The following is an 18,341-nucleotide window of genomic DNA, read 5'->3' on the forward strand; positions in this document are numbered from 1 at the left end:
GTTGCTTATTTGATTGTCTTTTTTTTTTTTTTTTTTTACCGTGGTTTCCGGGCGTCGCTTTGCGAACCCGACTAGCTGTACCCACCGGGTCCCGCTGTTTCAAGGCGGGTCCACCACGGTTAGTTCCACGGGGCCCTGGAGACGCAGCCGGTTTGTAATGCCTCCAGTGGCCCTGCTGGGGGCTCGAACCGGCGACCTGAAGGACTTTGTCCCAGGCTTTTACCAGCTGAGCTACCCCTCAGGGTTACTTATTTGATTGTCCAACAGTGATTTCTTTTGGTACATTTTGGCTTGTATTGCTTAGGCCTTAAAAGTGATGGAGTGAAAGTAAATGGGCAGAAGCTATTTGCACTTTGTAGTTGAGAACCAATAATTTTCTTTATGGGAAAGGTGTTAGATACATACTTAGTTACTATATAGTTTTTCATCTCGTATTAACGAATATCAATATAATGTCCTATTTATAATATTATGAAGAACTAGAGTATCGAAGAAATCTCTTACTCTCTCTTAACCGTCTGGTAGCGAGAAACAAGAACAATAATATAATTTAGCTGTAGAAATTATTTCTTGTGGCAGATTTCATGATTTTATATATATATATATATATATATATATATATATTGTGATGCACTTTAATTTTGTTAAGAAGTTGAATATATAGAGAAATCTGGGAAGAGTTATTAAATAATATGAAAATAATTGAGTTTTTAATTTGAAAGAAATTGGGTTTGTGATGGAAATTAATTGATTTTTTGGGAAGAACGTGAAAAAAAAAATTGAAAAAATTCAACATACCATTAATTTTTATCATCGGATAAAAAAAACTGAGCATATTAAAAAAGATATTGTAGCTTAACCATGATTTAAGAGGTTGTTTAGGTTGAATAATTATTGACCCTTAGATTATTATGTGACAGATGGCCACAGATGAAAGGGGCACTAGACCAACTGGATGCTACATCCACTGGACAGGAGCCAAATCCATAAAATTCCTTCTTTGAATCGAGGGTGCTTCACAAACAACATCTCTCTAGGTAAAGCCAATAAATTATGCATATACTCTTCTCTTTCAAAAATATGTCCAAGCTAAAAACACTGACTAATATGAAAAGAATGATTAGGTTAATATGTTAAAAGGAAAAGAGTAAATCAGAGGAAAATTAGTGTATACTTTCATATATTAAAAGTTCATGTAACACACAAAATTAAACAAAAGATAACAACTAAACAGCCCAATACAACTGTAATTCAAATAATCAAAATTAACTAACACAAAAAGAAAGAAGAAAACCAAATTAAGTATAAGTATAATTAATTTCTAAGTTAAATTATTAATCCCAAAATTAGAGTAAAAAAGAGTGACATTGTTGACATAGGAGGAGTAATTGATGCTTTCTCTGCTGCTGATTCAGAACTGAGTGGTGAACTAGCTGGTGAATCAATGTCCGCCGAGATATTGTCGCCGGAGGACGCCGGAGCAATACTTTCCGGCGGGGAATTCGCTCCCGATCGCGGCGTACTTGATGACGGAGAAGATGAAATTGGAGAAGATTCGTTGGATGATTTCGCTGTTGTTGGTGAAATGGAAGGTGAGGATTCATCATGAGCCGTTGGAGATAGGCCTGAGCTAGGATTTTGGGATATTTTCGAAGTTGTTGGCGATGGAGCGGTTTTAGGTGCATTAGCAATCGGGTTTAGGTGTGAGCGAGGACTGGAAGGAACATGTGAGGGTGCAGGTGTTGGCCCCGCTTTTACGGGTGCATGGGTAATAGAAGGTGGGTTTGAAATAGTACCCCGAGGGACATTTGATGATTTTGGTGTTGGAGCCTTTACGGGTGCATGAGCTTTTGGAGATAACTGAAGTGGAGCTTTACCGGGTGCATGAGCCGTAGAAGGTGGGTGTGAACTAGTACCCCGAGGAACATTTGATGATACTGGTGTTGGAGCCTTTACGGGTGCACTTGATGACTCAGATGGAGCTTTTCCTGGTGCATGAGCCGTAGAAGGTGGGTGTGAACTAGTACCTCGAGGAACATTGGATATTGGTGTTGGTGCTTTTACAGGTGCATGAGCTTTTGGAGATGAGTGAGAGCCAGAAGGTGCATGTGATGACCCAAATGGAGTTTTTCCTGGTGCATGAGCCGTAGAGGGTGGGTGTGACCTAGTACCTCGAGGAACATTGGATATCGGTGTTGGTGCTTTTACAGGTGCATGAGCTTTTGGAGATGAGTGAGAACCATCAGGTGCATGTGATGACCCATATGGAGTTTTTCCTGGTGCATGAGCCGTAGAAGGTGGGTGTGAACTAGTACCTCGAGGAACATTGGATATCGGTGTTGGTGCTTTTACAGGTGCATGAGCTTTTGGAGATGAGTGAGAACCATCAGATGCATGTGATGACCCGGATGGAGCTTTTCCAGGTGCATGTGCCATAGGAGATAAACCAGTACCTCGAGGCACATACGATACTGGAGTTGGTGCCTCGACAGGTGCTTGAGCAGTTGGAGATGAGTGGGAACCCGCGGGCACAGGTGACGCCCCAGTTGGAGCTTTTCCAGGTGCACGAGCTGTCAAAAGAGAAGAGTTGATATAAGTAATGTTCATGTGAGTGCTATTTGGGGAAATATAAGCGAATTTATTTCAAGATCGAACAAAGCCTTAATATATTGTAAATTGACATTTAGTCATTTCTCATAAAAGGCCTAAATTTTTAGAATTGAAAGAAGTCTATAAACGATCTAGCTAACGGAAGGTGAGTGGGAACCAATACCTCGATCCACATTTGATGATGCCGGTGTTGGCGCCTTACCAGGAGCATGAACTATTGGAGATTGGTGAGAACCAGCAGGAACAGGTGATGCCCCGGTTGGAGTCTTTGCTGGTGCATGAGCTGCTGGAGATAGGTGTGAACTTGGACTTGGAGACATATGTGATAATGCAGGTGTTTGAGCCTTTTCGGGTGCATGTGTTGTTGGAGATAAGTGGGACCCAGTAGGGGCAAGTGACGCACCACTTGGAGCGTTTCCTGGTGCATGAGTTTCAGGAGATAGGTGTGAACCACTACTCGAAGGCACATTAGCTAAAGTTGGTGATAGAGCCATTGGAGCTAAATGGGAACCGGAAGGCACATGGGATGATGACGGTGTTGGAGCCTTTATGGGAGAGTGATGTGTACTAGCACTTGGAACCCCATGGGACGACTCTAGTGTTGGAGCCATCCCTGGTGCATGTGTTGTTTGAGGTGGATCGGAAATAGTACCTCGAGGCACATGCACCGGTGTTGGTGCCTTTCCAGGTGCATGGCCCGTACTAGATGAGTGAGAATCTGTAGGGGCAGGTGACAACCCGAATATTGGATCCTCTTCGGGTGCACTAGAAACTGGAGATAAGTGAGAACTAGTAGAACCAGGCGAGGCCAACGTTGGAGCCACCCCTGGTGAATGACTTATTTGAGGTGAGCCTGAACTAGTACCCCGAGGAACATGCACCGGTACAGGGCCAGGTGACACCCCAATTGGAGCCTTTTCTGGTGCATGTGCCTTCGGAGATAAGTGAGAACCAACAGGAGCAAGTGACGGTACCGGAGTTGAAGGAGGCAGCATCATACCAGCAACAACAATAACAAACTTTTGTCCTTCTTTACACTTATCCTTATTACCACTAACAAAATAAAAACTACCTGAACGATGAAATTCGAAAACAGAGTTTTCATCTTCCATTTTCTTGATCGGATGTTCTATAATGCACTTGTCATAATCATCTTCGTTTACCTCCAACACCAGATCTGATCCTTTCTTATTCTTAAACACTGTGTCACACATACAAACACGAAAAGAAAAAACGAACAATTACAAAGATCAATTCATGAAATCTTGTCATATAAACAAATTAAACAGATTAACATAGGATGATGATACTTACAAAGAGTGTCATTAACTTGAATTCTTATTAGTTGAGACCATTGATCGAACGATTCAAGAGGGTTAGCAATCCAATCATCTACGCCACCAAGTTCGAATTGATATGCATCCGATGAGCTAGACCAAAAAAATAGCAGTAGGACTAATACTGGAACATGTCTCTGTAGTGCCATGGAAGTTGAAATTTTCTTCTGTTTCAAAACGTGCAAGAGATTTTCTTACTATGATATTTTAATAACTGTACAGATACAGAAAATGTCACAAAAACACATAGAAATAAAGAAGGGGGACAAATGAAATGGACAAGAAACTGAAATTAGTGAAGAAGTGAGAAGAAAATGAAACTGAAATGAAGGTTTCAGGGCGAATATGTTGTTATATATAGTCTATATGAAATTGACTGTATGTGTTTGATATAAAGCACATGGATAAAGGTAACGTACTAATGGTATTAGGGAATTTAATTTAATTAAGGTTGATTGTTAGCTTTTACTTTAATATTACTATGGCCAAATTGATTTTTAATACAATGGCCCCAGCTTAAGGAACAGTTTCACGTACACACCACCCTCTCTAGATCCAACTTATGGGATTACATTGGGTTTGTTGTCGTTGGCACCAACTTGGATCATTAGTAGTTGCAGGATGTAATACAAAAATGAGGGAGGAATTGGCAACAAGTCTAGACTTGCCACAACAGAAGCTATGCAATAAGATGAGAACAATTACACTGTCATTTTTTTTTCTCTTTTATTGAATTGTAGGGAGTGTTTCAACAATTTGTAATCTGTTTCATAAATTCCAAGGGCAAGGAGTTCAGAGTCGAGGCGATCCTCCTATTTTCGCAGCACCATCACGGTAGTCATATACTCCAACGCCTCGCTTTTTACCAAGCTTACCAGCATCAACATACTGCACAAGGAGAGGGCATGGGGCATATTTATCATCCCCTAGACCGGCTTGAAGAACTTTCATGATTGACAAACAAACATCCAGTCCGATAAAATCTGCAAGTTCCAGAGGACCCATAGGATGGTTGGTTCCTAGTTTCATTCCTGTATCGATATCTTCTTTTGTTGCAACACCGGTGTACAGTGTATGAAAGGCTTCGTTTATCATAGGCATCAAAATTCGGTTTACTATGAAGCCAGAGTAATCCTGAGAGCAGATAACTGTCTTACCAAACCTGCAAATAATAGATAAATCAGAAAGTAGTTTATGTAGAGATACTATAGATGCCAAACAATCTCAAATCTTGAGATAGGGACATAACAAAGACCACTTTCTCCTTTTTTCGGCTACATCTATCAACCACTTAACAGGGACACATTTGGCCCAAGCACAACAGCCTTCATCAAGAAAACAGTTTTTTTAAGATTCATTTGGGCCAAACGATTTAGGAGAGAGTTTTAATCATTTCTGTAAAGGTGAAGCTTTGCAGCTACAGAATGAGAGATTTGTTTTTGGGGGCGGTGAAACGTTGGGAAATATTATACCCACAAGGCATGTAGATTATATATGGCTGTCGTATCTGAAAGTGTAAGCATTCATGACAGAAAATTTCTAACTGTTGAGGAGACATGCATCTCTATTTAAATCCTAGTTGCAGGGTTTTCCTATCAGTCACCTCTCTGCCAGGCATTTAGTCGCACAATATGTGTCTTCTGATGTATCTGCACCACGGATAATTTCAACCAGCTTCATAATCGGTGGAGGATTCATAAAGTGCATGCCAATCACCTGCCCATGAAAACATAACACACACACACACAAAAAGAGAAAAGATATATGAGCAGTGAATAGAGACTCTAAGCAGTTGATGGATTCGTGTAACTAGAGTTTACATAAAAGAGGCACAGAGATAGATAGACAGAGCACATTGGGAAAGGCAAATGACTACTAGTGCCTGATTCTGTTCTAGATCTGACGTGAACTAAAACCTTTTTATGACCAAATTAATCCTCCTTCAAACCATCACTTTGAGAAATACGGTTCCCTATCCATTATTGTGACCGCTGCTCCTCAGACATATTTCTTTACCCTTATTCACATCAACTGACATTCCAATATTGCTTTTTAGCAGCCAACTAAAAGTCTTGTTAGTTCCTTGTCTTCTGGTTAGCAGTGAGGAGCCTTACACCGTCAACCTTACCACCCATTTCATTGACCTGACGAACGATTATTCCCTCACCTTACCAACATTCTATATGTTTTTACAGGTGATGACTAGTAAAGATGGGACATACACACTAAAGCAACCATAACACAACCACAAGAAATCCTACCAGTTCAAGCAAGAGTGCCTAGATATTGAGATTCCGAAAGTCTAAAAGGAAAGACAACAAGATATAGATAAAGCAAGACTAGTGCAATTGTTTGAATCTTGGCACTTTACTGAACTTTAACACACATATTTGCATATCAATAAAGTTGTCCTATTTTCAATAAGTTTCATATGCCATCATTCAGTCTATAATTGATCAACAGCCAAGTGAAGCAAACCTGGGAAGGTCGGCACGTAGCAGATGCTAGACGAGTAATGGAAATAGAGCTTGTATTAGAAGCCAAAATAGCAGAACTCTTTACAATCTTATCCAAGTTAGCAAATAAAGATTTCTTCACTTGTTCAGATTCCACAATAGCCTCAACAACAATATCAACTGAATGTAAATCTTCCAAGCGCGATGAACAACGAAGACGCTTTACAGCATCCACACTCGTTGCCTGTTTTATATCATAGATCATCAAACACAAGAAAGAACTCATCACTGTTCACATTTCTTATAAATTACTCCCAAATTAACCCTAAACAACTCTTCCATAGAGTAAGTAGTACAACTTTGGGAATCAAATAAGCTTTTTTCACAAGAATTTTTCAAACATTCCCAAAATTTGTGATATCATAAAATTTGAGGAGTCAATTCTGACCATATATTCCGGAACTCCAAAACGTAAAATTCAAAGCAAGCAAAATCTTATTAAAAACGTAAAATTCAAAGCAAGCAATTTACAAAAGCTTTCAACTCAAATGGAAGGAGTAATAATACCTGAGAGATTTGTCCTTTGGTGAGGAGACGTTGAATATTATTGGAAATAGATTTGTGGGCTTTAGTAAGAGCTTCAGAATCCAAATCGTAAAGCCAAACGTCGACGCCGTTGACGGCGGCGAGTTGAGCAATTCCGGCGCCCATTTGGCCGGCGCCAACAACTCCCATTCTTGTGATATCGGCCATGCTTAAAAAATCAGATGATCACCAAGAAGCTGCCTAAGTCCAGAATAATTTTGTTTTATTTAGTCCTATCTCGAGTCATTTTCACAAAAAGAAAATTAAAAACTTATCCTATCTTGGGGTGCACACCAATTTTTTTTGGGGATAAATAAGATTTTCTATTTATTAGTAATAATTAAGGATTGTTAAAATTTATTTTCCTTCTACTTTATGTTTTATAGTAATAATGAGATAGAATAGAATATTTACTTCCTTTTTAGTCTACGAATATTTTAGAATATTTACTTCCCTTTCAAGTATAAATTTTATATTAATTATAAAATATTTAGTTTAATATCCGTAAAAAAATATTTTTTCTTATTTTATTTTGCTTAATGACTTATATTTAGTAATGTATTTTTCTATTTAAATCAATTCAAGAAACAATAAAGCGACTTATCATTCATTCTTCCTTATTTTTCTTTCTATTTTTTCGATTCCATAACAAGTGTTGCTATTTCTACCTCCTTTTTCCCAAAATAATGTTTTTATCTATTCTATAGGTAAGTCACTAACAAAAAATATGATATGAAAACAAATAGAAAAAAAAATGAAATTTGATAATTTAGAATATAAATAAGTACTTCAAAAGAGCAAATTAAGATAAATCATTCATATAACATTCAAATCAGACAACTATCTTCTTTAAGAGAAAGGAGCACAAAGGAGAATAACAATTTATATTAGTTGAATGTGACGAGAATTATATAGTTCGAGAGCTAAATTGAGTTTTAAGGTGCGGTTAATTAGAGTTTTACTTTCAAAACAAAAGGGAAATTGTCAATTTTCACATTTTTTAAAGGCATAATACATGAATATGTTATTTAACTTTGTTTCAACTTTCACTTAATATGTCCTCTAATTTTGAAGGTCCACGAGTAAATAGATATTCACATCCTACGTAGCGTTATACACGTAGGATGTCATGTAAGACGTGAATTGTCACATGTAGGATTCAATGTAGGACACAAATTGTCGTATAGAAGGCTTGTGTCTACTTGTTCAATTTTTTAATAATTTAAGTGTATACTTATGCATACTCTAGGGAACACAAAAAATTGGTACCAAATATTCTCCTTTCGTCTCTTTTTTACTTGTCAAATTTTGATTTGACACAGTTACTAAGAAAATAATAATTGGTATAATAAGTTTACAATTTTATTTCTATTAATTAATAGAGTTTTAAACACATTTACTAACTACATTTTTCAAAGACATTAACTCAAGGTTAATAAATTGAGAGAACTCCTTCCACTTCTTCCAGGGACAAGAACTACGGCTTGACCTTCGGGGAAGAAGTTTGTGGGACCCCTCCTTCGAGGGCGCCTAGATAGTGTATAATAAGAAGAAAAAAATTATCCTTTCGCTTGTCAAAGAATGACAAGTAAAAACGGAAATCAAATATTTATCGAAGTAAATAGGGACGGAGGGAGTATCATTTTAATTTTTCAAAATGGGAATTTACCTCTATTAAACTCCCGCCAACCTAAAGGGATAAGAGTTAATTTTCCGCGCCAAAAATCCCCTGCTAAAATCTCTGTCTTCTTCACTGAAAGAAAAAACCAGAGAAAAAATGGATGCCAAGAATCCCTCATCAGCAATATCTCGAACTTCCCATTTCCCTAAACCTCAAAGAAGAAACCAAAATGAAGTTCATGTAAGAGTGATTGCAAACGAAGAAGGTAAACACGAAGTCTCTCCAACCAAATTTATGGACCTTCCGAGAGAAATTATGGTGGAAATTCTTTCAAGATTGCCAATTAAGTCCATTTTTCGCGTAAAAATGGTTTGTACAAGTTTTTATGGTATATTTTCTGACCCTTTATTCGTGTTAATGCATCACACTAGATCCCCTTTTCCCTGCATCTTGTTTTCGAATTATCACTCTGTATATTCAATTCTTGAGCTCAAATCAGATTATGATTATAATTCTTGCCCTAAAATCAATCCCATTGTGTTGAACAATGAATTTCACCTCCCTCAGCTAGAAAGTGGTTAATGGCGAAACATTGGATCGTGTGATGGATTCATTAGTATATTAGTCGGTTTCTCTAGGCATTCAGATCAATTTGTCTACATTAGTAATCCCCTTTTGGGTGAGTATGTTAAGCTTAATATGCCCAAATGGGATAAAAGAATTCATGATGTTGTTTATGGATTTTGTTCTAGTCAAGCCTCTCGACAGTATATAAAGTATTGAGATCGGTACAGTATCGTGAAGTAACTGAACTAGAGGTTTACACTCTTGGAGTTGATGAGAATTGGAGAATTTTGGCCTTTTGGGAGAAGGTCCATTTCCTCACCGGGGATCATTTGGCGATGTCATTGTTAATGGTGCTCTTCATTGGATTAATGATCATTATGCTTTTGCTATGGTCAGCATTTACTCCTTCGATATTGAGACAGAAAAGGTGAAGCATTTGCCAGCTCCGCCTGGTTTAAAAACTATAACCTGGTTCTTGAGACTCGCGAAGTTAGGGGATAGTTTGTGTATGTCTGATAGTTGTAAGAGGGAGTGTCTTGATATATGGAATTTCCGAATCTTGGGTTAAACAACGAATTTCAATGAGCAGTATTGCTCGTCCTGGTCTTTGTAATCCGATTTATAAACCAATCATATTATGGAATGATGGAGAAATCTTGTTGCAAAATAACTGTCGTATAGAAGAGTTCAATTCTTACAACCCAAAAGACGAGTTTTTAAGGAAGGTTAATGTTTACCGTGGTAGTGCTGTAGTTACTACTTACATTCCCCACAGCTTTTACCCACTCAAGACTGTCGTGGGTGACACGTTAGAGATCTCAAAGGCCTATTCGAAGATCAAGATAGTTTAGTATTTATTTTGTGCAATTCCTACTGTTTTGTGGATGCTATCTTGTTTGACAGCAATTCTGCTGCTGCATTAGTATTGTCCAGTTTCACATTGACAATTTACTTGCATTGAATCGTCTCCAAAGCTGAAATTCATTTATTCGTTCCATTTATCATCATGTCTATTTTTATGAATCAAACAAAGGAACTGAATATTGGCTTGTTAGTCGAACTTCAGTTACTCTGAAGAAGTGCATATTGATGTGTACTTTTGGTGTATCTTCTGATAGTGTCTCTTCTCTATGCTATACCATTTTATTGTCTAGTCGGATTGAGATATGAATTCAATGCATTCATGTACTATATTCTGGTTTAATGGATGATTTTCGCGATGGGGAGTTCATTTATAGCAGCCTGTTCTGCATTGGTGCTAAAATTTCCTCCTTTAAATGTCATTTGTTGGTTGCCTAACAGGTGAACAAGCCGAATTCAGTGCATTCGTGTAGTTAACTCTTTTTTCATAGAGTATTTTCGTGATAGGGAGTTCATTTGTAGCAGCCTGTTCTTGCAACATTCTGATATTTTTCCTATGCAAAATAGTTCAAAATGAAACCTCCCATAGCCCTTTCCCCTTCAATATCAATAAGATTTGTTTTTAACTGCAACTTGCTTGTCAGCAGCAAAAATAGAGTATCCTATGCCAGTGAAGTAGTAATATATAATAAACTTACAAGGTAAAGATAGACTTGATAACTCACTTGTCTAGTATTAGCTACGTTGTTTTTGACTCTCCAAAAATGCTACTGCACTCGTATTATTGTCCTCTAGATAAAGGGAAAAGGATATTTTAGAACGAATTAGCTCATTGGTAATAACTTAATCTATAAATTAATAGAGTTCGACTAGTAGCACTCTATCGGCCAGGTTATATTACTAGCTAGTACGAAAAGTACTGAGTTCAGCAAGATCAAGTAACTTTAGTTTCAGCTTTGTATATTTATTGAGTTATTCATCTAATAGAATTCACTTCCCTCATCTATACATTTTGAGGAACATATTTATGTATTTTTGGTGAAAACCAACAATTGTACAATTTGATTGGACATTTGCCACTTTTTGACTTTGTATCTATAGAAGTAAAAGCTTGCCAATAAAGTTTTGATCATGTTATCATAATCAGTATTCCTAAAATTCACCCCAACATAATCTGAACCCTTTTGAGTCCTCCCCAAAAGATTGTTGAAACAAGAGTAGGGGTGATCATCAATCTCTGCCTTTAAAATTAGAGGCGTCGAATAAGTGAGTTGGATTGAATTCGAATGAGTTATGTGGTTGATTCAAAAATTACTTTAGTTTATATAAGATGGATTGAAATGAGCTAAAATATAAATCGTAACTTAATCTGTCTAATTCATGAGCTAAAATATGAATCATAACTTTATTTGTCTAATTCTTACTAAAATTTTAAATTAGTTTATTTATTTTTTCATAATTTTCTAATTTACAATAAAACTATTTTTATTTTATATATAACATATCAAAATAAAAAATATATTCTATTGTTACGTAATAAGAAAGAATTGATGGTATAGGAAGCAGCAAGTTAAAACTTAATATAGTAATATTCATGTCAGTAAATATTATTTAAACATTTAAATTACGATTTTTTTTAATTGATTACATAAATATGATAAAATATTTTTATTGAACACCTTGAGTTTAATTTTTGAAACAAACTTGTGTGTGTACTTAAGTGTCTATTAACGTAGATAAGTTCATATTTTAAAAATATGACTTCTCCTTTAATCATATATATTAGCCTCAATAAGCTGTAAAATTTTAAATTGTATCAATTGAACCTGATGTGGATAACTGATTGAGCTCACATATTTACATATTTTATATGATTAACTATCTAATATAGGTTGTTGAAAATATGTTATAGATTTATTAGGGGTGTCATTTCTTCCTCCGTCGATAAGTGTCATCTTAACAAAATTCATGTCTATTACGAAGATGGAATACAATATAGTTTTATAAGTGGTGTAGATGTCATTACTCTTTCCGTTAATTGAGCTCACATAGTTTTGTGATTAACTATTTTTGAAAATACGATATAGCTTTATTAGGGTGTAAATGTCATTACTCCCCGAGTCAATTAGTCTCATTTTAGCAAAAAATCATGTCAATTATGAAGATAGAATACAATATAATTTTATAAGGGATGTAATTGTCATTCTCTCAAGTGTCATCTTAGAAAAAATCACATCCATTAAGCAAATAAAGTACTAATTTTTATCTTAAATTATTTTTCTAAGAAAACACCTACTTTGAAGCTATTATTAATAGGCCAAAAAGCTAAATAAATAAGTGTGTTTGGTTCATTCACATTCACACTTTGACATGTAGGGCAATCGGGTTATTAGTAGTTGACCCGATTGACAATTAGCGTGACTGTGGTACCGAATCACCTGCTATTTCCCGTGACGTGCGCCTACCTCGCCGCTCTATGTCACCGGCTATTTCCGGTCTTTTGACCTCCATTAATGCTCCTACTTACTCACTCTGTCCCTAATTACTTGTCTACTTTTTTTTTTATAGTTGTTCCTAATTACTTGTCCAATTTTTTTTTATAGTTGTTCCTAATTACTTGTTCAATAGAACTTTTCATCCACCTCATAATTAATAGAGATAAAATGGTAAACTCGTTATGTCATTAATTATTTTCTTAATAGGTGTGTCAATTCAAAAGTGGACAAGTAATTAGGGACAGAAGGAGTAATTAATTATGTATTCCTAATAACTATTTTCTCGATTTCATTTTATATGATTGATTTAGCGCGCAATTTAAGAATGGAAAAAAGACTTTTGAAGTTTGTGTTTCAAAATACTTTCTATGTCCCTAATTACTTGTCTATTTTTAAATTGACACACCTATTAAGAAAACAATTATTGACATAGTGAGTTTATCATTTTATCCCTATAATTATGAAGTGGATGAATTAAAAATTTAAGATTTTCAAAAAGTTCACCTTTTTCAAAGTAATTAATTGAAGATATAATATGTAAAAAATGGATAAGTAAAAAAATAAAATTGAACAAATAATTAAGAACAAAGAGAGTATATTTTAAAATTAAGTTGTTACTAAATATAAAACTATATCATTCTTTTCTTAACGGACTAAAAGAAAAGTAAAACATATAAACTGCACTAAGTACATACTATTCTTTTAAAAAAACAAATTGTAAGTGAGATTGTATTGAATATAATATTATTGTTAGTTTATCGTATTAATACTGAATTAAAAGAAACGTCTTGAATATGTATATCTAAAATGGGAAATAAGTTAATATTTGATACTCCTATATAATTTATAAAAAGAAAAAAAAAATATTAGGCAAAACTCAACCTAGTTTATTTAATATTGCCAGTCCATAGTTTTGACTCCACAACTGTCATTTTCTTTCTTTTGAGCTGTAATATATAATGTATCTGACCATATTCACATATAATTTTTTCTATATATATAGTATGATGTTATATTGGTCTTATTATAATGTACTCATATGAGCGTTATTCTTTGTTATTGCATCACGTACTACGACACTTGTTAAAAAAAATAAAAATAATGACACTTATGATTCAAGATAGAAAAAAAAATTGAAAATGAAATGTACTTTAAGTCCATGAAATTGTTTTTCTATTCAATATTGGCAACTTAAGTTAGGTTTGGACAATTTTATAATAATTTAATGTATGTGTACTGTCATGTTTCAAAAGTCCAAAGTGTTCATCGAGTTTCTTCTAGGCAATCTATCTTTAGGAATAATTGCAAGTAGACTAGTAAAGGTACATGAGGTACTTTCCAACTTTTTGACTATAATATATGACAATATGATTCTATTGCTAGAAAAGAAGAGGAAAAAAAGGGGGTGGGGTGGGGTGAAGGGAGGGAGGGACTCATGACTAATCAGTAAACAACTGTATGAATTTCATGCAGAATAACTTGGCGAATTTATCGAAGATCACATGGCTTTCGATTCTAACTAATCCAAAAAAAAGAAGTTTCTTCTACTATTGTCCATCGTTTGCTTCTTTCTCCAGACACACTTTATTTAGATCCCATGCAACATTCTGCCCTCCTGACTCTCATGTCATCCTTTCTCAAACCCTCTCCCTATCGTCTTTTTTCATAGTTTTCTTCTTCATATTGGTGTCCCCTGTTGAGACTATAAAGTATGAAATTAGTTAGTTAGTTGATGAACAGTAAGATTAGTTAGTTAGTTGTGAACAGTAAAGTTAGTTAGAAATTCAGTTAGAATCAAGTTTGTTGATTAGTGATTTTGTATATATATCTCCACATTGTAATACTTGTTTTTTTCCAATTCACATTCAATAAAAGATATTTTTTCTCCATGAGTTTTCTCTCTCGATTGCTCTCTCTCTCTCACCAATGAGTTCTCCATTAATGGAGTTTGGGAGCTCACATTGTTGATTTTATCATGGTATCAGAGCACAGGGAATTGATCCTATCTTCTTTCCGCTTCCATTTCATTCTGTGAGCTTCATTTTTCTTTTATGTGAATTTTTGTTTGATCTGGTTGTTGTCGACTCGATCTTCGATCTGTCAGTTTCATCTTCCTTTTATGTGAATCTTATTTGATCTGGCTGTTTTCAACTTGATCTTCTTCCCAATTTTCAATTCACTATGGTTGATTCTTCAGCTGATTCGATTCCAAATGCTTTTGCATCTACTGTTAGGGTAGAAATCCCTAGTCCTTTCTACTTGCATCCATCTGAAAATGCGAGTTCATCCCTATTACATGCAGTTTTCAATGGGACTGGTTACAGATCCTGGAGAAGAGCAGTTCTTAGGGCTAAGAGCAAGACATGATTCATCAATGGGAAGGTTGTGAGACCTGATCCTACTGATCCTAGCTTTCAGCAATGGGAAAGGTATGATGATATGGTCACATCTTGGATCCTGAACTCCTTGTCACCAGATCTGCGTGATAGTCTGCAGTATGTCAACAATGTTCTGGAACTTGGTAGAGCTAAAAATGGTTTATACTTTTTGTGCTCTATATGTCACAACTGTCATCCTCTTTCTGCTGGCAGCAAAATGACTCATGTTGCTGCAAAGTTTTTCCCTAGTCATAGCAGTCATTCTCTAGTTAATTGTACTAAAAGTTCAACTGACAATGTATGTCAAGCTTCATCTTCATCATCTACTGTAAAATACACTCCTTATATCAATAAAGAAGTATGTTCAGTTTCTAATTCTGCTTCTTGTTCTACTGCTGATTGTTCCCCTGCTGAGATTTATACTGATGAATTCTCATGGCATGCTAGACTAGGCCATGTACCCTTTGTAAAAATGAAAACCATTTCCACCATACCTATCCATTTTTCCACAAAACAGCCTTTTACTTGTGTTATATGCCCTATGGCCAGGCAAACTAGAATGCCATTTCCTGAGAGCACAACCTCTACCATCAAAGCATTTGAATTGCTTCACATTGATCTATGGGGTCCATACCACATTCCCACTCATGATGGCTACAACTATTTCTTGACCATGGTAGATGACAACACTAGATCAACTTGGACACAATTACTTAAATGCAAAAAGCAATGCCTTACAAACTATCAAAGCCTTCAGCTCACTCATAGAGCATCAGTTTCAAACCAAATTAAGAACCATCAGGTCTGACAATGGTTTGGAGTTTACCTCCAATGAAGCTAGCCAATTTTTCTAAGAACAAGGGATAATACACCAAAGGTCTTGCAATGTATGTCAAGTTTCATCTTCATCATCTACTGTAAAATACACTCTTTATATCAATAAATAAGTATGTTCAGTTTCTAATTCTTCTTCTTGTTCTACTGCTGATTGTTCCCCTGCTGAGACTTATACTGATGAATTCTCATGGCATGCTAGACTAGGCCATGTACCCTTTGTAAAAATGAAAACCATTTCCACCATACCTATCTATTTTTCCACAAAACAGCCTTTTACTTGTGCTATATGCCCTATGGCCAGGCAAACTAGAATGTCATTTCCTGAGAGCACAACTTCCACCACCAAAACATTTGAATTGTTTCACATTGATCTATGGGGTCCATACCACATTCCCACTCATGATGGCTACAACTATTTCTTGACCATGGTAGATGACAACACTAGATCAACTTGGACACAATTACTTAAATGCAAAAGCAATGCCTTACAAACTATCAAAGCCTTAAGCTCACTCATAGAGAATAAGTTTCAAACCAAATTAAGAACCATCATGTCTGACAATGGTTTGGAGTTTACCTCCAATGAAGCTAGCCAGTTTTTCCAAGAACAAGGGATAATACACCAAAGGTCTTGCCCCTACACACCCAAAAAAATGGTGTGGTAGAGAGGAAACATAAGCACCTTCTTGAAACAGCTAGGGCCCTCATTTTCCAATCTAGATTACCTATGAAGTACTAGGGGGAATGTGTCTTAACAGCTACATACATCATTAACAGATTACCTACCAAACTCTTGAAAAATAAATCCCCATATGAGTTATTGTATCACAAACACCTTATATATTCTCACCTTAGAAGTTTTGGTTGTCTATGATTTCCCACTACTTTAAAAACCCATAAGGACAAGTTTGAGCCACAGGCTACACCACACATATTTGTTGGCTATCCTTTCAATACAAAAGGTTATAAGGTTTTGGATTTAGCTACCAAAAGAATTCATGTGTCTAGGGATGTTGTTTTCCATGAATCCATCTTTCCCTTTGTAATTGCTCCTGTTAGCTCCAGTTTTGCTTCTGTTTTGAATTTACTTGTTAATCATTCTACCAACTTACCTAGTATGTCTAGCACAATCAACATTTTTAATACTGATGATTTACTGGATACAAACACATCACATCAAGTCACATATAACCAAGTAACCATTAACACTGCAGCCCCAAACAGCACCACTGCACCATCCATACCTGCACTTATTTCATTATGTGATGCTCTACATGCCCCTAGAAGAACAACTAGGTCCCTTCATACCCCACTTATCTAAAAGACTACAACTACACTTTACCTAACCTACACTCTTCTACCTCAGTTGCATCAAGCTCACACCCACACCACTCTCTCACCTATTTTTCCACTAACCATGACAGTATTTGCTTCACTTCTCTTTGTCCTGATAGCCAACAGTTGGTTGAAAACGTTACACATGACTGTGAACCTTGTTCATATGAAGAGACAATCTTGTCTCCTGCCTGGCAGAAGGCAATGCCACAAGAGTTTGAGGCATTATATGCCAACAATACTTGGAAATTGGTACCTCTGCCCAAATGAAAGAAATCCATTGGTTGTAGGTGAGTGTATAAGATCAAACACAAGGCAGATGAGAGTGTGGAAAGATTCAAGGCAAGGCTGGTAGTTAAAGGATACACTCAACAAGCTGGGATAGACTACACTGATACCTTTTCTCCTGTGGTTAAAATGACCACTGTTAGAACTTTGATCACTTTGGCTGTTAAGAAAGGCTGGAATTTGTATCAGCTAGATGTCAACAATACCTTCCTTCATGGTGATTTGAATGAGGAAGTAAATATGACATTACCACAAGGTCTTATGGTAGATGGTATTGACATGGTGTGTAAATTGAAAAAATCATTATATGGCTTGAAACAAGCTAGTAGACAATGATATGATAAGTTGACAAGCAGTCTTTGTTCTAGAGGATACACACTCAAATAGTGACTATTCACTGTTTTATAAAAGAAAATGATGCTCTTCTTTGGTCTTTGTTGCAGTATATGTTGATGACGTAATCTTGACTGGGACTGACCTAGAAGAAATTGACTCCTTAAAGTCTTTTCTACATGATCAGCTCAAGATAAAATATTTGGGCAAATTGCATTATTTCCTAGGGTTAGAGATATTGTATAGGCATGATGGTGCTTTGATTTCACAAAGAAAGTTCACCACTGATCTTTTGAAGAAATTTGATTGTTTGAATTACAAGACTGTTGCATCACCACGGGATTGTAGTGTAAAATAGCAGGCTGCTGATGGCAAGTTGTTGCCTGATCCTACTCTTTACAAAAAATTAGTAGGTAAGCTTAATTTTCTCACAAATACAAGGATGGATATATCTTATAGTGTACAGCAGCTCAGTCAGTTCATGCAGACTCCTAGAGAACCACACTTGAAGGCAGCTTACCATGTTCTCAAATACTTGAAGTAGGATCCTTCATTGAGCATTTTTATCTCCAATACTCCTGCACTCAGTGTCGAGGCTTTCGGTGACTCGGACTGGGCAGCTTGCCTTGATTCAAGAA

At 36.0% G+C, this 18,341-nt stretch overlaps 2 protein-coding genes across 3 annotated transcripts; both read right to left on the reverse strand.

The window, feature by feature from the left end:
* Positions 1-2,741: 2,741 nt before the first annotated feature.
* On the reverse strand, positions 2,742-4,156 carry LOC125807915 (early nodulin-like protein 2). Its single transcript, XM_049487668.1, has 2 exons — positions 3,925-4,156; positions 2,742-3,811 (listed from the first exon to the last, which is right to left on the reverse strand). Exons 1-2 carry the CDS (start codon positions 4,094-4,096, stop codon positions 2,742-2,744), a joined length of 1,242 nt encoding a protein of 413 aa, XP_049343625.1. The 5' UTR covers positions 4,097-4,156.
* A 455-nt stretch (positions 4,157-4,611) lies between these two features.
* Positions 4,612-8,317, reverse strand: LOC125808070 (uncharacterized). 2 transcript variants are annotated; one of them, XM_049487865.1, is made up of 5 exons: positions 8,313-8,317; positions 6,971-7,157; positions 6,426-6,647; positions 5,551-5,663; positions 4,612-5,109 (listed from the first exon to the last, which is right to left on the reverse strand). In XM_049487865.1, the coding sequence occupies exons 2-5, from the start codon at positions 7,154-7,156 to the stop codon at positions 4,740-4,742; spliced, it is 891 nt and encodes a 296-aa protein (XP_049343822.1). In that variant the 5' UTR covers position 7,157; positions 8,313-8,317; the 3' UTR covers positions 4,612-4,739. The 2 variants fall into 2 exon arrangements, with proteins under 2 accessions (XP_049343822.1, XP_049343817.1); XM_049487860.1 differs by lacking the exon at positions 8,313-8,317 and having other exon boundaries at positions 6,971-7,181.
* Between the last annotated feature and the right edge of the window lie 10,024 nt (positions 8,318-18,341).

Source organism: Solanum verrucosum, unplaced genomic scaffold, assembly GCF_900185275.1.
Source record: "Solanum verrucosum unplaced genomic scaffold, falcon-dt-bn FXZP01000277.1, whole genome shotgun sequence".
NCBI classification, from domain to species: Eukaryota; Viridiplantae; Streptophyta; class Magnoliopsida; order Solanales; family Solanaceae; genus Solanum; species Solanum verrucosum.